Source organism: Biomphalaria glabrata, chromosome 18 (genome assembly GCF_947242115.1).
Source record: "Biomphalaria glabrata chromosome 18, xgBioGlab47.1, whole genome shotgun sequence".
In the NCBI taxonomy this organism is placed as follows: Eukaryota; Metazoa; Mollusca; class Gastropoda; family Planorbidae; genus Biomphalaria; species Biomphalaria glabrata.
The window spans coordinates 24641282-24663709 of NC_074728.1; the positions used below are offsets into that span (position 1 = coordinate 24641282).

The 22428-nt window shown below is 34.9% G+C and overlaps 1 protein-coding gene across 7 annotated transcripts in view; it reads left to right on the forward strand.

The window, feature by feature from the left end:
* Window positions 1–22428, forward strand: part of LOC106079730 (calpain-5-like) — a 45663-nt gene that overhangs the window by 22336 nt on the left and 899 nt on the right. For 6 of the 7 annotated variants that reach the window (XM_056017025.1, XM_056017028.1, XM_056017029.1 and 3 more), the window contains 14 exons: window positions 475–539; window positions 2027–2084; window positions 5218–5284; window positions 7121–7192; window positions 10224–10339; window positions 10453–10530; window positions 11835–12015; window positions 13319–13438; window positions 15756–15961; window positions 17539–17651; window positions 19289–19425; window positions 19772–19832; window positions 20281–20292; window positions 21344–21379. In XM_056017025.1, coding sequence (XP_055873000.1) covers window positions 475–539; window positions 2027–2084; window positions 5218–5284; window positions 7121–7192; window positions 10224–10339; window positions 10453–10530; window positions 11835–12015; window positions 13319–13438; window positions 15756–15961; window positions 17539–17651; window positions 19289–19425; window positions 19772–19832; window positions 20281–20292; window positions 21344–21379 — 1322 coding nt within the window. Of the gene's footprint in view, window positions 1–474; window positions 540–2026; window positions 2085–5217; window positions 5285–7120; window positions 7193–10223; window positions 10340–10452; window positions 10531–11834; window positions 12016–13318; window positions 13439–15755; window positions 15962–17538; window positions 17652–19288; window positions 19426–19771; window positions 19833–20280; window positions 20293–21343; window positions 21421–22428 lie in introns of all 7 variants that reach the window. The other variant, XM_056017031.1, reaches the window with a different exon arrangement.

Below are 22428 nucleotides of genomic sequence, written 5' to 3' on the forward strand. Positions count from 1 at the left end.
CCATGGATAAATCTGAATGACAGTCCAGCATGCAGACTGCCCGACCAGGCAGCCACCCAGTTATCCCTCTTAGAAAGCTCAATATAAAAATACTTCTCTGTCTACAATCATCTACATTCGTTATTCAGGTCATGAGTGGTAAAGCACAGTGAAGTCTGAGATTTTTAAACTTTAGGGCACCCCTAAATCCATCCTATTCTGATGGGTACATTAGTTGGAGAAAGTAAAGGCAGTTCTGCTGGCCAAAAGACACATTTGTGTCCATTGGCCATAGAAACAGATGATCTTTACATCATCTGCTCTATAGATCACAAGATCTTAAAGGGGTACTTTACTTTTTTTTTTATTATTACACTCATTATTGCATTTCTTTACTTTGTAATTAGGAGTAAATAATTTACTAATTCTTTTAATGAATCTTGTTGACTAAAGTATATTAATTCTAATTTTTTTAACAATCTTTTTTTTTTCCAGATTGTTTGGTGACTACCAATCAATGACCTCAGGTCAAACTTCGGATGCTCTTGTCGATTTTACTGGTAATAGCAATTTGTCTACTCTAGCTTTTTTATCTTAGTTTTTTTCTTACTTAATGATTTATTTCATTACAATTCTGGCATTTCCGTGAACCAAAGTTACATATCATGTAAGCCAAAATAAAGGCACATTCCTCGTTTAAGGTACATTTCTCGTCCCATATGCTAGGACAAATTTGTACAAATACTCCTTCTTCCCTAGCGTTATTAGAGCATGGAATGGGTTGCCTGAGCTAGCCAGGAAAACCAGTGACTTGGCAGAATTTAAGTCATTGGTTAATATGCATGACTAAATGCATGATGCGTAGGATGTAATCATCTTCTTTTTTGAAGTAACGTCTGTATTATATAAAATAAGATAAGATAAATCATTAAATCTAATCTGTTCTCTTGTTAGCCTAACTTGTCACTTATGTCCTGGAAGCTTTGTATTGATACTCTCTTTCAATGCCCGTAGGACAATTATCAAGGCTACATCTTAGTATTCGCTAAACTAGTTTATTCAAGCCAAAGGTCATGTAGTAAACATTTCCATCTTTAATTATGGTACCTGGGGTGGGCATGGTGGCTGAGTTGTAAAGTGCTTGGCTTCCAAACTGTGGGTTCAAATTTGGGTAAAGAATGTTGTTTTTTTTAATTTTTTGGACTTTTAGGATGTTGCTGTGGCCAACTAGCTCTAATGGATACCTGACATTAACATTAGTTGGTAAATGTAAAGATGGTTGTTGAGCTGGCCACATGAAACCCTCATCAACCACCGGCCATAAAAATAGATGATCTTTTTTTATCTACACTAAGGATTACTCTACCAAGTTGTTAAACTAAATGATATATAATGTAAAGAAAAAGCAAGTAGCAATAAATATAAGAACTGAAAACTGCCCATGTGGAGTGTCACACCGGAGAATGCTGACCATGTCCTCCAAAACTGCCCTTTTTACCGAGAGGTCTGTACAAGACTCTGGCCCCAAAACACCCCAATAGAAACTATATGGAGAGCTCCCTGATTTGGAGACCACTGCGCAGTTCATCTCAACGAAGAAGAAGAACTGTTTGGATTTTTTAAGTACAATTCTTGCCTCAATCTACTTAGTCAGAGGCCATCCACTAAAAAGGGGGCCTGTAACTATTATTTCTTCTGTTCCTTTGTAACAGCATATTAGGTATAATTTGTGTCAAGACATAGTGTTCACCCAACCTTCACCTTCCTATATCTGTCCTTTTTTTCTGTTTGTGCACCACATGCGATCTGATGACCATCTTTCTCCATTCCAAACTTTAATTAACTTAACACAATCCATTAACTCAACTTTTTAGGGTGCTTTACTTTGGTTTTGTGGCTTAACTTATTCTATTCTTTATTAGGGTGTCAGAGACCCAACTCTTTTTTTTTTTTTTTTTAATACAGACTTAACTTTTTTTTTTTTTTTTTTGAAATCCATCTTTCAGACCTTACTAAACTAAGCTTTTGATTTAACCACATTTTGCAGGTGGATTGGCTGAATTACTGGACTTAGAGTCTTATGATTTGGAGGATGAAAATATCAAGTGAGTTATGCATCATATTGGGCCATATTTCAATGTATGTATATCGATAAATTTGGTTGTTACAGTTTGATGTTTGTTTCGGTGTATTTATACTACCTTGCTGATTGGTTCTTGGGGGAGCTACCACTTTCTGCCAACCACGACCCCAGGTGGTGTATAGGTGAAGTACCCTTAGATGTGAGAGTTAGCTGTGAATACCAAATAAACAGCCGTGGACCAACTGGTTTTCAAATATTGGTTGGGGGTAATCCAGTGGCTTGGATGCTCACTAAAAAAAAACTCAGAAATCCAGGGAAATGATTGCAAAAGGCAAGTTTATGGTGCTGTAACTCTAAACCCGGGTAGATGAAGTTCATTAGCTAGGGATAGCAATTCATCTATGAGAGAAAACTCTTAAACTAAATGCTGCCTTGTAGATGATCTTGGATGATCAAAGGATATGGAAGCGCATCCAAAAAGAAAAGCTGTCTGAAATCAGAGTCAATGGGCCTCCTGGCAAATAACACATTGACATGCAACCCTCATCTATATTGGGGTTCAGTGATGATTCTAATAAATGTGGCATTTTTCTTGTGGAATCCAGCAGCACAGGTAGGGGGACGGGCTCTCCATCTTGAAGGAGCCCACACAAGCGAGCTGGTGGTTCTTCTATCTCTGCTTGTGGAGCCAGAAGCAGAGACCAAGAAGGAAAAATTACTGGCCAACAATCCAAGACAAAAATCTAAAAATCTTACAATGAAATGCAAAGGGCATCCAAAAGAAAAAAAAAAGTAGCTCTAAAAATATTTCTGCATGAGAAAGAAATAGATGTTGAATCCAAGAAACTTTCTTGGATAGTAACCTGGGTTTCTCCATTAGAGGCTACACCTACATTAGACTAAGCAGAGAAAACAGACCCAAGTAGGAATCCTCACTCAAATAAAAAATGAAATTCCAGAAATAGAACTCAACATAATCAAAAATAATGGGCACAAAGCTGATTCTTCCAGAAGGAAATGTAAATATGTTTAACTGCTACTTCCCACCAGACTTGAGTTTGGCTGCATATAAACTCTTATCCAAGAAGAATGTATTGTTTTAGGGGATATCAACAGTCACTCTCAGAGTTGGTGTTACCAAGACATTAACACCAGGTGAGAAAAAATGAAAGAATGATATGCAGAAAAAAAGACTTGTCATGGTAAATAAAATAGAGGATAAACCAACTTTTTTTCTCAAAGAGTTTGGTTAACATCAACAGATCTAGCCTTGGTTAACATCAACAGATCTAGCCTTGGTTAAAATCAACAGATCTATCCTTGGTTAACATCAACAGATCTAGCCTTGGTTAACATCAACAGATTTAGCCTTGGTTAACATCAACAGATTTAGCCTTGGTTAACATCAACAGATCTAGCCTTGGTTAACATCAATTGATCCAGCCTTTGTTAACATCAACAGATCTAGCCTTGGTTAAAATCAACTGATCCAGCCTTGGTTAACATCAACAGATCTAGCCTTGGTTAACATCAACTGATCCAGCCTTGGTTAACATCAACTGATCCAGCCTTGGTTAACATCAACAGATCTAGCCTTGGTTAACATCAACAGATCCAGCCTTTCTTAACATAAACAGATCCAGCCTTTGCAAACAACAAAATATCCAAATAGTGCACAAGAGATGTTATCAATCAGCTAGCCACAAATGACCACAGGCCCATAACATCAGTATTGATACCTCCTACAAAACATCAGAATACTCCGAATCCCCAACTAGAACTACAAAAAGAGCTCACTATAATTTATTCTCAAAACCCTTAGATGTATACATGCAACAATAAACTAGAAATCAAATTAGGTTAACAAGCCATACTCAACTTTCTCCAAAGGAATCCTCCCAGCAGCTAAGGAATCTATTCTTAGACGAGCAAGAAATATATTCCTAACTGGTCTAATCACCTACAACACAATGCCACTATTGAAGAAATAGATACAAATCTAAAAGCAGCTAACACAGTTTTCAGGAAAAATTATCTTTCAGCTATGAGAAAAAGTTGGTATGAAAAAACTGAAAACTAAAGATGGTGAATTGCAAAATGCCTTGTTTAGAACTAAAACAGAACAATTCGTATAGTTATAGTAAAAGGGGACAAACAAACCCCCAAAAAGAAAAGAAGCAGTGAACAAATTCATAAAGTATTTTCAAAACATGTGACAAATATGAATCAATGAAAGAAGAAATAAAGATAAATACATAGATCCAAGAAAACCACCTTACTCCTCAGGAACTATTAAAAACCTAAATAGGAAGGAATTAGGTGAAGCCCTAAAAGTCCTCAAACCAAAAACAAGCCCCAGGCCCAGATAAAATTTCTAATAGCATTCTTCTTCATTTGGGTTCCCAAGCCAAAAAAAACAACTGCTACAAATCTTTTAACACAAGCTGGAAATCAGGCAGAAACCAAAGCATCTAGAACAAATAGCCATCATGATCCCTACACTAAAGCATGACAAAGAAAGAAACAAACTGGACAGTTACTGTCCCATCATCCTCACTAGCTGTACATGTAAAATTTTGGAAAGAGTAGTGAATAACAGACTCACTTGGATCCTTGAGTCCCAGGCTGGCTTTAGAAAAGGAAGATCAACAGAGGATCAAATGGCCTTCATTATCCCCAACCAACCTAAGGAAAAGAGATAAAGTTTAAAATATTGGCTTAAGGATAATGACAGGAGCTATGGAGGAAACCATTGATCTGTTCTCTTTAGAGAAATAAAAATCCTTTCCTAATTCACTAAAATGGAAAACCTTATAGAAGCACCCACTTAAAACTAAAATTCACAAAACTGGCACTAAAAAACTGTCTCAAAAGGACTAATTTCATTCAGGAATCTCTGGTCATAGGACTATATAGGACTGTCATTTTTTTTTTTAAATATAAATTGCTTTCAAAAAGCTATCACAGCAACCTTCAATCAGATACCTGTTCTTTCTTTCTAAACTGAAAAACAATTGCTATATTTATATCAATGTTGTCCCTGCATCCAAGCTTTTAAAGATTGTTTTAAAAAAAAACACCAACCTGTAAATATGTACTGCTATGTTGTAGTGTAGCATGTGTCTATCTTTCAATGCTGTTTTTGTTTGACACAGAAAAATGTTGTTTAAAAAACTGGAGGCAGCTTACGAAAAGAGAAGTTTGATGACCTGTGTAATTGAGGTAAGCTAATATAAAAGAGATAATAAGATAATATAAAACTGAGTTACTTTAAATAGAATGCATTGGAAAGCGTGGTCGAGAGGCTAAGTACGCGTGAACTTGGCTTGGCTTGGCTACCTATGAAGGGGCTTGAGGTTCAACAGCCAACTCGAGCAGAGTTGTGTTTATTGAGCGCCTAATGGCAGCACAGAAAAACCTTGAGATTGGATCATAGCACTCTGAGCATGCTATAAGCATGAAGGTAGCGCTATATAAAAGCTATCATTAATAATTAAATGAGCAGTAGCCATATTTATAGGAGAGTTAGACCTAGATCTAGTCCCAATGTAGTCATATTTTGACCGGCTTTGTCCATGTTCTGTGCCAAGTTGTGTAATCAATTGATCACTTTCTTTTGCTTTTTGTGTTAGCCTTATTTGTTTACTGCTTCTGGCTCAGGGAATTTACAATAATTTCCACTCATAAATACTACTAAAATAGCTGTCCAACACAAATGAAGCTGTCAATATGTTATGCTTCAGGAAGACCATTAGCTCTTAAGCCTATAAATCAAATAAGAACATAAAACTAAATTGTTATTTAACCTTTTTTAGGCCAATGATAGAATATGCATCCTCTGTTTGGGACCCTTCAACTCAAGAACACATTAAGAAACTGGAACAGGCAGTGAGATTCATAACAAACAAATATTCACATTTGACTAGAAAGCCTGCAGGATAGAAGACTTAAAATTAAAGTAGCAATTATACATAAAACACTGAACCATAATCTTCAAATACAAAAACAAAATTAAAATTCTCAGAAAGACACAAAGATAAAGGCACATTCCTCGTTCCATATGCTAGGACTAATTTGTACAAATGCTCCTTCTTCCCTAGTGCTATTAGAGCATAGAATGGGTTGCCTGAGCTAGCCTGAAATAGAATTTAGGTATCATATAAGAAGAAGCCTGCTTTTCTTTCTGGGTAAGCTCCTATAGATCATCTGTATGGCAGTAGTTGCTTAGTTTCAGAGTCTTCATTTCTAGAGGAATTACTTATATTGCCTAACAAACCTCATTTTCCTTAGTTTAGGGTTTAATTGCCCTATACTTGCTTTACGCCATTATTTTCCTGGATTCTTAAAGATGTTTGAAATCAAATTTATTCCTTCATATCTTCTAATTTAAACACACAAACTCACCTATAAATGGAGTAAACCTATATTGTCATGAGTATAGTATCTAAAGGAATTAGGTACTAATGTACGGGATGTTCAGTCATTTAACCAGTACCAATTCTTTTTTGTTTTCAATGACTTCTTCACAAACATTGGTTTTATATATTTAAGGTTGATCTTGAGTAATCTGTTACTCAGAGCTCCTCAAGATCTGTAGATCTTTCTTTTCAAAATTTTTTTGTTTTTTTTTTTTGTTTTTATGCACAGACTGCAGAGAACTTGTTAAAAGAAATAGATTTTCCAATGACTCAGTCAAAGGACTTGTTCTCAAAAACAAAAAGTTACTTTATCTGAGACTTCATATAGAAATATTGCATTTCTAATGCCTTTAATTTATTTTGTTTCATCAATTAAATTTTAAGCCTAGTTTTTAAAGTTTTCTCTGCTGTCCTTTTAATTTTTGACCTTCTTTCTGAATGTCTGTTCTCCTTTGGACATGTAGGTCTCTTGATAGCCCGAGGATTGTTCAAAATGTCTAAAACAAAACAAAAAACAAATTCTTGAGCGTGAAGAAACAAACAAAAATAGATCTTTGATGTGTCAGTAAACAAGTGTCCACTACAACTGCTGTTTCTTAGCACTCAACACTTCTGTAAGATGTCATGTTATTACTTTCAGGTTGCTGAAGATGAGATAGGAGAGGATGGACCAGAAGGACTAGTCTTGGGTCAAGGCTATAACATCACTATGGTAAGTCAATCTCAGTTATGTCACATAATATTACATTTTGTCCGTACTTATTACATTTTGTCACATACATATTACATTTTGTCAGATACTTATTACATTTCGTCACATACTTATTACATTTTTTTCACTTACAAATTACATTTTGTCACATACATATTACATTTTGTCACTTACAAATTACATTTTGCCACATACATATTACATTTTGTCACATACTGATTACATTTTGTCTCATATTTTATACAATTTGTCAAATATTTATTACTTACATTTTTTTTTTAAATTATTGTAGATCTATAATCAGTGTTTCTAGCACTCCTCAAATTTACAAAATCAATTTTCTCTTTAATATTCATTTTCTAAACATTGCAGGGATTCTCCTCAAATTTTGACTGGACTTCTCTCATTTTTCTAACTATAATTTTGTATTTTTTACTAAAAATGTCAAGAAAAAAAATAGCAGCATGTCTAGGCATTCTAGTTGCATGAGTGGCTGGCTATATTTATTGAGCTGACTTGCCTTTCAACTATTCATGTGCTCAAGGCAGCATTTCACCAATAATTGTTTTCTGCTGTTTGTTGTCTCAGTGTTTCAACTGAAGACTTGCTAGATCTTGTCTACACTTTTTCCCGGGCATGCTACCCTGCCTCATAGTGGCGCCCGGGTGGAAACGATTGTAGGAGGAAACGATTAGGCTAAAGGGTAGCAAAACAAGACTCCTGTGGGGGTGCCTAATGGGGTGCGAGAGCATCCTCATTGCACTGGTGCGGAGTTGTAAAAAAGCTCCCACAACCTTGTCACAATCCAGGCGCTGTTCCTCAAGGGGCCGTTACATAAATGGCATGTCCCGCACAGTTAGCCTGGTATAGAAAAGGAAAATGGCGGGGGTTTTAGTGTACGCTGTCTCTTGCCTCAAGTCTGACCCACCCGTCAGGCCGGTGAGAGGGAGCTCTTGTTCACTTTTGCTGGCCTAGAGTTCCAAGAGCCGAAGGCTCAACTCTACCTGACACTTTAAGAAGAAGAAAAGTCTACACTTTTAGAGCATTTTAATAAGGGCAATACTAGACTATAAGATACACATAGGAACTAAAAATGCATACTTCCACCACAGAGAACATGCATTACTGAGGTTCAGTCTAGGCTACTCTAAGTAAGTGTCGTGTAAAAAAAATACAATTTTAACCTTTTACTATATTGTTTAATATAGTTTAGAATTTAAAAACAAAAATGTAAGTGTAATTGAAGTTTTGGGGGTCAGGAAAGCTTCTAGTTGATTATAATCTGTAATTAGATTTTCTCTAGATATACCATAGCTAATGACATTAAGTGAGATGTTGACAACTATTTTAATGACATTAAGTGAAATGTTGACAATTATTTTGACCTCCACTCCAAAAGAATCAAATCCACTGGAGCTCAAAGTAGGCACGCTAGAAACAATTGAAAGCTATCCGAAAACAGCCATCCATGTATACACTGACGGATCAGCCTTCAAAGTCACCATCAATGCTGGTCTTGGTGCTTTTCTGGTCTTTCCCAAAAATAAAAACTTTGAAATAAGTGCACCCTGTGACGACTACTGCTCAAACTTCCAGGCCGATGAAATTGAGGCAATTACCATAGCTTTGTAGACAGTTGAAAACAAATTATATGAAGGGATACAACCACCATCAGTTATTGTTGTTTTTACAGACTCCCAATCCACTCTTCAAGCACTTAACAGCAGCGCCTCAAAAAGACAAAAAAAGTTGACAACACTAATAGTGATAATACACCAGATGATGACAAAATTAAACATCAACATCACATTACAGTGGATCCCTGGACACATTGGCATCATGGGAAATGAAATGGCAGATAAGCTTTCAAAGGCAGGATCATCTATGGAACAACCAGATAGACCTGTTAACTACCTCACCCTAAGGTCAATGTTAGTCAACAATCACAAAGAGGAGTGGCTCAACCAATGGGCAACAGGAAACACAGGCAGAGCCATGTACAAAGAAATGAACATGCCTAACAAACTGGACAGTATTAACTTCCTCCCCCACAAAGAACAATCTGCAATCTTCCAACTAAGGACAGGACACACACCACTGTTAAATTACCATCTCAATAAATAAATCCCACACAACTCCCCCTTTGTAGACACTGCGCCCACCCTTATGAAACTGTAAACCATATCCTTTTTGAATGCCCCTTCCTAATCCTCCTTAGGCAGACCCTACTACCACTCCAGCCCAACATAACCAACACCATGTACGTCAGTGCTGAACAACTGAAGAAAACTGCACACTATTTTCCCTTGGCACAGTCTGCAAAAGAGCTGACAGCTCAGCAGCAAAAAGCTGGCTAGAAGAAGAAGAAGAAGAAGACCTCCACTTCAAACATCAATTATTGATTAGAAAACATTTCTAGCAATTACTATACTATAGCCTAGAGTCATGGGCTATATAGTTTTGTTAAGTTTTCAAAACCTTATCTTATCTTATATAATACAGACGTTACTGGTACTTCAAAAAAGAAGATGATTATGTCTTACGCGTCATGCTTTTAGTCATGCATATCAACCAATGACTTAAATTCTGCCAAGTCACTGGTTTTCCTGGTTAGCACAGGCAACCCATTCCATGCTCTAATAGCACTAGGGGAGAAGGAGTATTTGTACAAATTTGTGACATTTGTTTGTCAAGTGATTATATATTATAATTACTTTCTATCTCTCTATGTTTTTCTTTTTATGTCTATCTCTCTCTCCCTATTTAAATATTTATATATATATATATATGTCTTCTTCTAATACACTCTCATCAAATGTCCAAAAATTTAAAGTGCTACTAACCCTTTCTAATATTACCTTTTTTTTTTTAGAGGTTTTCAAAATTATGCCTATTAAAAATTGAACAATGTTTAACCACTATACCATTTCTTATGTCTTTTTCCACAATTATCATTAGGCCTAGAAAATTCTTTTTTTTCCTCAGGTTCTAATACATTTGGGACAAAATGTCCATATTTTTTTGTCTCCAGGTCAAAACTTTTGAAATACAGAAAACATTGAGAAAAAGTTTTGGTGAAACACTCTGCTTAATTAGGCTGTTTAATCCCTGGTCAGGAAGAGAATGGACTGGACATTGGTCAGATGAGTATGAGCGATGACAGAATAGCTAGATTAGCCTGAGCCAAATCTGTAGATTTACCTGTTTGTGGTCAATGATGTAAACTTCATTCTAATGCTTGTTTGTTATTTTATTTTTAGATCAGATGAGATCAAAAGACTTTCACTGCAGGAATGGGAGAGAATGGGCATTCAGTTCGGGAAAGACGGAGAATTTTGGTAATGCTTTGAAATGTTACAGTTCTTGGGTTTGTGACATAGTGACAGATACAACTGTGCAACTTAACTCTTTCTCTCCGTAATTATTTTCCACATTCCCATGGACTGATGGAATTATTCATTTTGCTCATTTGTGTTTCACTACCCTGTTATGATTAAACTTCAATAATTATTTTTTTTTGTATAATCAGGAAATGTTACATTAGGTCTATAATTATAGAAGAATGCTTGCTCTGTTTATATAACACAAATAAAAGTTTATAAAGCTAAAATTTAATTTTAATTTAATGGGGGTTAAATCAATGTTGGTATCGTCAGTTAGGAGAGAAAGAGTTAACTGACAAGACTTGCATTGGAATCCCATTGCAAGGAAAGATTCCATTGAGTTGAGTTGTGTTTGCTGAGGTAGCCAGAAATATGTCTCCCATATCTCTTTTAACAACAAAGATTGTATCTGACCAATAGTCTTCTTCTTCTTCGTCTTCTTCTTCTTCTTCTTCGTCTTCTTCTTCTTCTTCGTCTTCTTCTTCTTCTTCTTCTTCTTTTTCTTCTTCTTCATCTTCTTCTTCTTCGTCTTCTTCTTCTTCTTCTTCGTCTTTTTCTTCTTCTTCTTCTTCTTCTTCGTCTTCTTCTTCTTCTTCTTCTTCGTCTTCTTCTTCATCTTCTTCTTCTTCTTCTTCTTCTTCTTCTTCTTCTTCTTCTTCTTCTTCTTCTTCGTCTTCTTCTTCTTCTTCTTCTTCTTCTTCGTCTTCTTCTTCTTCTTCTTCTTCTTCTTCGTCTTCTTCTTCTTCTTCTTCTTCGTCTTCTTCTTCTTCTTCTTCTTCTTCTTCTTCTTCGTCTTCTTCTTCTTCTTCTTCTTCTTCTTCGTCTTCTTAGTAATATTATAGATTAGAAGAATCAGACCTTTCACACAGTAAGTACAAATAAAACAACGGTACCCATTTCAGACCTTGGGATTTATGATTGCATATGTTTCTACAGCCAATGGATAATAAGGATGTCATATGGCCAGCAGAAAGGCCAATGGCTTTTACTTCTGAAATACATGACAGTTACATATTAGAATAGGGTGGTGTCGGAAGACACCCTTGTGCTTTACCACTCAGCCACCATGTCCTAGTCATAATATAAAGAAGAAAACATTTGCAGCTATGAGATGCATAGCAATTAACAGTAACTGATAGATAATAAAGATGTGCTGATATGAATATCAAAAAATAAAGTAGAAATAGTGCATATAACAAAAAAGAAACCAAATACTTTATTGTAACTTGCTTTTTTATTTTTTTTCTATATTCCTCTAGTATGGAATTTGATGACTTCTTAAACTACTTCACTAAAGTGGATATTTGCCACTTTGTAAACACCAACTTTTTCACACTTAAAAAATCCTGGTATGAGACACTGTTTTTTGGTGAGTGGAGCATTTCTGGTAGGAATGGAGGAAATGACCCTGAAATACAGACATTTTTAGCCAATCCACAAGTAAGTACAGTTATACTTAAATCCATCATTTTGATTTACTGCCCTATAAAAATTTTATTTGGCAAATTATTTTAAGATTTTATGAAAAAGATAAAATTTTACAGATGTAATATAATATTTAACTATAAACATTAATAAATTTAAATATGTGAATAAAAAAGTTCATTTGTATTTGCCTACACTTATGCATTTAAATAAGAAAATGTAATAGCTTGATCTAATTAAACAAAGTAGTTTTTAAACATTTCCTTGTAAGATGATGTGTAAGTTAAATCTTCTTTGAAGGACTGTCAATATCTGTAATTCATAATCTGTATATTTTTTAAATATTCTTTTGATATTCTAATATGTTCTTTTCAGCTATGAATATATATTTTTTTTTTTTACCTTTAATCCAAGACATAAAAATATTTTACTTCAATAATCCAGAAGTATGGCTTAATCCTTTTAACTAATAGTGGAGCATATAGAGTTGCAACATTACTTTGCCGTCAGACTCTGTTCAGGGCACTTCACTCTCTGTTGAGTCTGTGTCCATCCTGCCTTCAATGCTTGTTGGCCTACCAATCTCCCCCATGTGTTATCCCAATCTTTCTCTTCCCCTCCAGATTCTAGCGCCTGTTTTGCAATGTTTTCTGCTGATCTTCACATTGTATGCTCAATCCAGCCCTTTTGCATTTTTTTTCATTTCTTGCCCTATTAGTGTTTGCCTAGTTGTTTCCTACAGGCTGAAGTCAGAGATTTTTGTTCAGTCATCTGATACCAATTATATGGCACAGGCATTTTTTTTTTCTGTGAATGCCTGAAGCTCTATTTTAGCATACCTATATATCTCAAACCATTCCTTAAGTACATTTCTATGCTCAGTGATGTTAAAACTGTTCATTTGTTTTATCAATTTTATGAAATTAAAAATTTAAAGCTCAAATATTCTGTGAAGGTTTAAATTGCTTTTTATTATTTAATGACCTAATTAACAAAAAAAAAAAGTATCAAGTAACAAAAAATGGATGCATTTTTATGTCTTACCACTTCAAGACCACCTAGCCAACTAAGCTACTGATTGGTGATTTTCCAAACATGATAAATGTTATAACTTGATTGTTTTTACAGTATTTCATCTGAAATACACATTTGATTGTTTTTGCAGTAGATGTTTGATCTTCCACTTATGAATATACATATTTGATTGTTTTTACAGTATATGTTTGATCTTCCACTTATGAATATACATATTTGATTGTTTTTACAGTATATGTTTGATCTTCCACTTATGAATATACATATTTGATTGTTTTTACAGTATATGTTTGATCTTCCTACAATTGACAGTGTTATGATCTCTGTGGAACAAGAAGATGTCACTCAAACTAGAGTTGCCATTAGGGAAAATAAAAACAATATTGGATTTTATATTTACAAGGTAAATATCTTTATATATATATATATATTTTTTTTTAAGTTCTTAAAGTATTAAGTCTTTTTTTTTTAGAAAAAATATATTTAGCTTAGGTTATTGTAAAGTAAAGTTACTACAACACTTATGTAGAAGTAAAGTTTTCTGAAATATTTATTTATAACATACAGTTTTTAACACCATTGAAATATACATTTCACTACTTATAAAGAAGGGTTATTAAAATTTAAAATAATTGTTTACAAGTGTACACCTTCTTTTACCTGACTACCATGAAGTCATATTTTAACAAGATGATAATGGCAATGTCTTTGATTAGAAGATTAAGGATGATTTCACTTGGAATAGTTGTTTTTTTCTGGGCCACAAATGTGCATTCCACAGTTTTGAGAGAGCTCTCCAACTGTCTCTTTATGAGGCGATCTGCTGCCACTCTACTTTCCTCTATGCTACTGATGTCAAAATGGCGCCAAAGATTTTTGGCATAAAATTATAAGACAATTGTGTTTGAGTTCGGTTCAAATATCTTTGTAAAGAAGGTAATGGAAGGCTCCTTGGAATACATTGATGGTACTTTGAACCCCTTGTTTATGGGAAATTTTACATTTTGTGGAGACAAAGACATACTGGCTATCATCTCAGATGTATTCACATCTGAACTGTTCAATTATGTTTGCAAAGTGTGGAGACATAGATGGGGCTATCCTCTCATATAATGTATTCACATCTGAACTGTTCAATTATGTTTGCAAAGTGTGGAGACATCGATGAGGCTATCCTCTCATATAATGTATTCACATCTGAACTGTTCAATTATGTTTGCAAAGTGTGGAGACATAGATGGGGCTATCCTCTCATATAATGTATTCACATCTGAACTGTTCAGTTATGTTTGCAAAGAGCGTAAACATAGATGAGGCTATCGTCTCATATAATGTATTCACATCTGAACTGTTCAATTATGTTTGCAAAGTGTGGAGACATGGATGGGGCTATCCTTTCAGATGATGTATTCAGATCTGAACTGTTCACTTATATTTTCGAACCTCATTATAACATGGATGACAAAAACAGGGCCACTCATTATAGATAAACTACTAAATCTTCAACTGTAAAGTAGCACAATTATCTTTTTTAATGTTCAAGCATTGTAAATGTTTGAGGCAATAATTAGACTTACTGAGACTGAAACATATTGGATTGAAAGTTTCATGTGTACTTCAAGAACCATTGTCAAAAGAAATGAAAACTCAAGAGTCGTAGGTATGGTTATGTCACATAATTCTCAATACTTAAACATTTTTTTTTTGAAAGACACAGCGAGATGGCTGCTTGGCCATGTGAAATGTGCCGCAGACAGTTATTGTGAAGATCCCAGCTTTGAACCTGACTGCTCACCAGCCTTTGTCATCCTGCTTAAGGATTGTTCTAGGAATTAATAATTATCCTCCTTTTTTTAAGAAACATCTAATCACTAATAGTGATAATAAGGCAGATGATAACAAAATTAAACATCAACATCACATTACAGTAGATCCCTGGACACCTTGGCGTCATGGGAAATGAAAGGGCAGATAAGCTTTCAAAGGCAGGATCATCTATGGAACAACCAGATAGACCTGTTAACTACCTCACCCTAAGGTCAATGCTAGTCAACAATCACAAAGAGGAGTGGCTCAACCAATGGGCAGCAGGAAACACAGGCAGATCTATGTACAAAGAAATAACTATGCCTAACAAGCTGGACAGTATTGACTTCCTCTCCCGCAAAGAGCAATCTACAATCTTCCTACTAAGAACAGGACACACACCTCTGTTAAATTACCATCAAAAAAATAAATTCCACACAACTCCCCCTTTGTAGACACTGCGTCCACCCTTATGAAACCGTAAACCATATCCTCTTTGAATGCCCCTTCCTAATCCACCTTAGGCAGACCCTACTTCCACTACAGCCCAACATAACCAGCACCCTGTGTGGCAGTGCTGAACAACTGAAGAAAAAAGCACACTATTTTTCCTTGGCACAGTCTGCAAAAGAGCTGACAGCTCAGCAACAATAAAGCTGGCTAGAAGAAGAAGAAGAAACATCTGAAAATTATAAGTCAAGCAAGGAATCATGTCATTTGAAGTGCTCGTATGATATAATGGATTTTGGGAGATGTAAAATTGAAAAGTGAAGCAAAAATGATAATAAAATTTGCCACTTTGATAAAATTATTATAAATTTTATTTTCTTTAATTTAAAAATCTAAATTTGTATTTGAATTTGAATAACAATTAGAAGAATTAATTTCAATTAAATTTATTGTAACTTCTTTAGGTTGAGTCTAATCGAGAATACAGATTACATCTTTTAGAAGAACAAGTATTTCAATCAGACTTCCTCTATTTAAGAAATGTTTTTGGGTCTTGCATTTTGAACAAAGGTCGCTATGTAGTATTTCCATGTTGTGAACAACCCCCAGGAGCTTCTGCTGTGGGCTTGTTTCTGCTAAGATTCTATTCTACTTGTAGAGTCTCATCTAAGTAAGCTGTTGTTTTTTTCTTGAAAATAGTAAAATTATATAGATGTTCTGCTACCAACAGTAAAGCAATTAATTAATGCTATTTGTTTTTTATTTATTTTTTATTTTTTTTTTAGAAAGGTTTGCTACTTTGTTAATTAATTTTTATTGAGTTTCCAAATAAATACTTTATTTTAAACATCATGTGAGGTAAGGTGGTTGAGTGTTTAAGTCTTGGTTCCTAACGAAACTGTCTGGATTTCAAAGACTGAAGACTGGGATTTTGAACTTCAGTATTTTCAGAATGCCCTTAAATAATAATAATAATAATAATAATACTGAACATCGGCCTATTGTGACCGACAAAACGGTAGATTTCAATCGCCTGGATCTGCTGTTCATCGATAAAAAAGAAAAAAACGCTACCATTATCGATATCGCCGTACCACTGTCTCATAATTTAAGAAAAACTGAGATAGAAAAACAAAGAAAATATGGGAACCTAGGCTTGGAGATTAAGCGTCTATGGAAATTGTCCAAAATAACAATATACCCCATTTTTTTATATCAACCGAGGCGATAATAACAACTGACCTCACAGACACCTTCAAGGCCCTTAACATTCCTAGGAACATCTTCGTTGCCTGTCAGAGGGCGGTACTGCTGCAGACCTGCCACATCACCAGAAAATTCCTCACTGGAAACTGTTAAAGGGACTACGATGAATTTGTTTCTCTTTAGCGAAACTCGACCCTGGCAGCGCCAGAGAATGACTACTCGTTCATTTGTAACATAATAATAATAATCTTTATTATCCGTAAGGAAATTTGTCTTACAATTTGTGCATTACACCAAACAAAAAACATTATTACTATAAGAAACCAAAGTGTACATTCACACCAGACTCACTCATAATTTACACGTGACAAAGTTTATATCAGATTGTTCTTATTTAATGATTTGATTGCCAGGGGAACAAAAGAGTGTTTGTGTCTGTTTGTCTTTGCTATCGGTGTCTTGTATCTCTTTTGTGATGGTAAAATCACAAAATCCTGACACAAAGGGTGATTCTTTATTTCGAGGATCTTGTTAGCTTTTTTATAGATGTTTGTCTCAAACAACTGCCCAAATGGGGTTTGTTTTTTGCCAATGATTTTGCCAGCAGCATTTAGGATTCTATTAAGTTTATTTTTATTTTTAATGCTCAGATTGCCATACCAGGCAGTGATATTGAAACTTAAAATATTGCAGATGTGAGCGAGATAAAACATAGCCAAGGTCTTTTCGCTAACATTAAACGAGGACAGTTTTCTTAGTAATCGTAATCTTTGCTGCCCTGCTCTAATGATTACTTCACTTATGTTGGGGGAAGAATAAAGTTGGTCATCGTGTTGGCCGCATGACACCCTTGTTAATCATCAGCTATAAAAATACTTGAGCTTAACATCATCTAACCTTTTTCTAAAATCTCATATAAATCAATTGATATTGCAGCGCCATCCAAATAGGGATGGGCTAAGGGGAATATCGTTAAATTAATGTATCATCTAGCCTGTGTCTAAACAGCAACATTCATTAGAATATATTGCTTACCTACAGGGAATTGAAGCTGGATTGCCCTACCTCTAATTGCTGCAGTTCTTACAAACTAGTCACTACTGTTTTTGTCAAGAATGCTGAAGGTCTTCAGATGCCCCCAAGTGAAAAAGGAAGTAAGTGAATTTCTCTGTATGTATGACGAGCGCTCCCGAAGATTGCGGACTCACGTTTGAGCTCTAATCAAATAGACCCTAGTGGACGATGGCCTTGTCTGCATCATAAAAATATTGTAAAATATGCAAGTCGCTATTGTGAATGTGTGGTCAATTGAAATACTGCACTCATCTTTAATCTAAGAATTGACTTTTGTTTGACTTTCAATTGATTTTTTTTATTACAAATTTGTATCTGCATATACAGCACATTATAACACTGTCACAGATTTTTACTGTTTTTAGTGCCAATTATGTGATAATTTTATATTTAGGATTGCATTGACAGTGTAATTCTTTTTTTTTTCTTTGTCTATACTCAATGGCACAAATATAATCACTTGCAGAGAAAATATAAAATGATTAAAACACACTAAATAAACTATGCTCTGATACAACTTTGTACTGATATATCTTTATAGTGATTTAATTTTGTACTGGTCCAAGGGAACTTTCTATATTTAATTTGACTCTTAATAACTCATGAATGTGCTTCTAACTCAAGGATCATGACTAACTGTCCCCCAATTTATACTTTTTAAAATCCTTTTTCTAGAATCCTAGAAACTTCTATTCCAAATATTTTCTTGAGCTACCACCTTCTAGAAACTGTTTCTTTTTTCTTGACCTCTTTCTCTTATTGGTTCATATCTAATTAGCATGTGATCACTATGTGACACTCTTTTAACATAACTGTTTCTAGAATGAAACAGAATTAGGTCAAAGTTAACTTGCTTTATTGACCCGTGACACATAAAACCTTTTTCCCAACATTAGATATTAGGCCATGGCAAAAGATAGAAAAATGTGTTATGGTACACAGATTTGAATGAGGACACAGATTTGTGACCCTGCTGAAGACAGGTGCAAAAGACGAAAAGATGGCTGCCTGGCCGTGCGGTTTGCGTGCTGGACTGTCGTTCGGATTTATTGACGGTCGAGGGTTCAAACCCTGCCCGCTCCCATCCCCCGTCGTCCTGCGGGAGGTTTGGACTAGGAAGTAAACTATCTTCAACTCTGAAGGAACATCCGAAACATGTAAAACATTTTACAAACAAACAACAAGACAACTTAAGAAGACCCCCACAGACAATGGCTTTGTTTGTATTGGATGTGAAAAAATATGCCTGTCACAACTAGGCTTTTCGTGGGCATGTAAAATATTGCACACATTTTGATCTTCAGAATCAAAGACAATCTCTTGGCATTAAGTATGAAAACAATTTTAAAAAAGAGAAGCTTGAAATTCAGAGAGAAAAAATATAAATAAGATAACAAAGGAGTTTTTATATTGATTGGTTTTTTTTTTGGATCCACTGTTTGGTTATAGCAATTCATATCTGGGGGCATGTTTTGATATTTGAAACATGTTTTTTTTTTATGGATGAATGTCACCAGTGACCTAGTATAGCAGTAATTGTTAATATAAATAAAAATTGTTAATATAATTATATATTCTTGTCTAAAAAATTATTAGTTTAGGCTTGTTTAGTTACAGACCTGCATAGTAGAGTAGTGTTGTAACAAGCCTGTGTGTTAAAGCTTACTTACTAACCTATATAGTACAGCTACTAATATTTCCTTAAAATGTGTTTCAGCTTTAGATCCATTTGTCGTAGTGAAATGTGAGGGTACCAAAGCACGATCAGATGTACTACATAATGAGCCAAACCCAACATTCAACTTTAAGTGTACATTTTACAGAAAGAAGCCAAATTACTCCATATTTATTGAGGTAAAAAGATTGCCTAGCTAATCTATTTAATTTAATACATTTAGTACATTTTACAAAAAGAAGCCAAATTACTCCATATTTATTGAGGTAAAAAGATTGCCTAGCTAATCTATTTAATTTAATACATTTAGTACATTTTACAGAAAGAAGCCAAATTACTCCATATTTATTGAGGTAAAAAGATTGCCTAGGTAATATATTGAATTTAATATGACTTAATGTAATTATGCTCTATTTCATAACTTTATATTACCCAGTTCAAAACTTGATGTCAGTAATTCTCTCCTCAATCTGGTTATAGTTCTATAATATTTATGATGTTTCTTTAATTTTTTTGTGCTTTCAGGTTTATTGCAAAAAAACTGTTTTTGATGTATTTTTGGGAGAAGCCAGAATTGATATGACAGGTAGATATGAACATGGGCATTAATTAAGCTGATTAATTGAATTACAAAAAAAAATATGTGACCGTTAGTTTTGATGGTATGACATTTTCTTGTTTTAGAGAAAATTTCTATTTTATTATTTCTGACCTCGATGGGAAAACTACATATTACTCAATGTGGTGAATGAGTTGCATGACACTATTAATGACACTTACAAACTTAAGCCAGCTATCTTAGGCTTCTACCATCTTATGCTGGATATAGAACAGTTCATTTGTAGAAAGGATACTTATGGTAGACTGTCTAAAAATGTTGAGAAAAGATGAGGCATTACCTTTGCTCAAACCCACTATTTTAATGTTAAAACAGTCAACAAAATGTTTGCCTCTGTTTTGTTGTTAAGACTAAAACCTTTCTAATGTTGAATTGTTACTTTTGATAAATTAATTTTTTTATTCTTTGTTGACAGATCTGACTAAAGGTAAGAAACAAAATGAATTTCACTTTTCTTTTTTTATGAAGTGTTGAAATGTAGCCTAAAATAGCATATAAAGTCTGAACCAAGGGTGAAGACTGGGATTTTGAATTTCTAGATCCTTAGGATGCCCCTGAGTCCATGTATAATTACATGAATATGCTAAACACTTGCTCAAAACATGTTGTCCATCTATCTGTATGTATCTAGATCTATATATACATATATGGCTCCTTATGTCTCAGAAGACAATGGATGGGCCCAGGTGAGTCAATGGCTTTGGTTTCGTCTTTAGACTGGGCAGAATCTGGTGTGACTGATCAAGCAGAGGCAACCTGTGGCGTCCATCAAGTTGGACTTATAACCCGTAGCTGTTGTCTCCCATGTTGTTTTAGCCGCTATGCAGCAGCACCATAGTTTCCTCTCTGGGGCGCATTCCTGGGCCTCAGATAAAGGGGTCATGGGTGGCTCATGCGCATGGTCCCTCTCTCAACATTGCTGATGAGATCCAAACTTACGCTCTCCTGAAGCCTTGTTACCGCAAGGCAGCGACAGTTTGAAGTCAGAGTACCCCTCTCCTAGATGAATTACTTAACTAGGCTGACGAGCTCCATCTGCCCTAAGCTCCCGGTTTTGTGGTGCCAGGTATCTACCTTCACCCCTTCACCTGTTAGTAAGAGCAGTGTCGCCGGGCTTAGTATCTAAGCCACATGAGCAGGCCAGATGCTGGACTTAGTTGTCAGAGGCTATCTGAGACGCATGCTTTTAGGAGTATTTTATAGACAATGGGAGCTTATCTCCATTGACATCCCCGGCAATGACAACCTTTGAAACCATAAATACATGAATAGCCTGGTAAAAGCAGAGAAAATGCCGCAAAACATGTGGTTCCAGATGTGACACTGCAGACTAAGCCCTAATTCAAGAGGAAGCAATCAACCTCAGCTATTTATTTTGCCTTTTTAAATATAGTGCTATAGGTTTGATCAAAGAGAAAAAAAATATCTTTGCTAAAATGTCTAAAATGATTGCTCTCTGATTCTTTGCTTCCAATTAGATGAAGAAAGCTGTGATGAGAAATCACAAAGTGCAGGTAACTCAAAGCTGATTATGAAATGCTGATTTCAAAGTTATGTTAGTAGTTTAATGTTACTTTAGATTTTATATTAATTTATTCAAGCTTTAATTTTATGTTGTTGTTTGTTGTTTTTTTTAAAGAATTCACTTTGTACTCAATTTTCATCAACCATTCGTATCATCTCTAGTAGCCAATTACTTTTTTGATGATACCAGACTTTGCTTGTCCTATCTTCAAAAGAGAAGTATTGTGATAAAAACAACAGTTGAATTACCATCTCTGGCTATACATCAAATCTAAAATAAATAGAACTTATGATGCATATAAAACTGTGAAGGGTGAATGGAACTTATCAAGAAGGAATCATTTGCATTTTTTTTTTATGATTCTACTCTTGTATAATGCAACTGTCATGCTTATAGCATGCTCAGTTTGCTATGGTACTATCTCCATTGTGGACCAGTGGATTACGATGAGGTTTCTGGGAGAAGGCATCTGTGCAAACCCAACCCGGCTCGAGCCAGGTTTCAAACTCCAGCGAGCCCCCATGATAAGTAGCCAAATGGTTTCTCGGCTACTCATTGCAATAATGATAGAAAAATGAATCTGAATTTCTAAGTAGAATTAGACTGAACACAATGCAGTGTTAGGAATATTTATTTGTGTATGTTGTTTGTTCTAGTGTCCCAGCTTTTTCATTTCTTACTTTATTTCTACCATCTGGTTGTGTGAATATGGAGGCTGTGTATCATATTAGGTGATAATATTAGAGATCTCTTCAACAAAGCGAAGAAAGTCTCAATAACCATCTATTTTATTAAGTTAAATAGATTTAGATTACTGTGTAAGGAGAAGATGGCTTGAAATTTATAAGCATTTAAATGATAGCAAACATATCTGTTATAGTCGTAGCGCAGCATGGTGTGAATGACAACTGGTGCAAATTTGGGTATTGAATGGAAGGGATGTTTAAAAGGGGAAGCTGAAAAATATCCACATGAAGAAACTTGAAAATATTATGATTACGTTATTTGTGATACTATTATAGTGTTTTTAAATTAGAA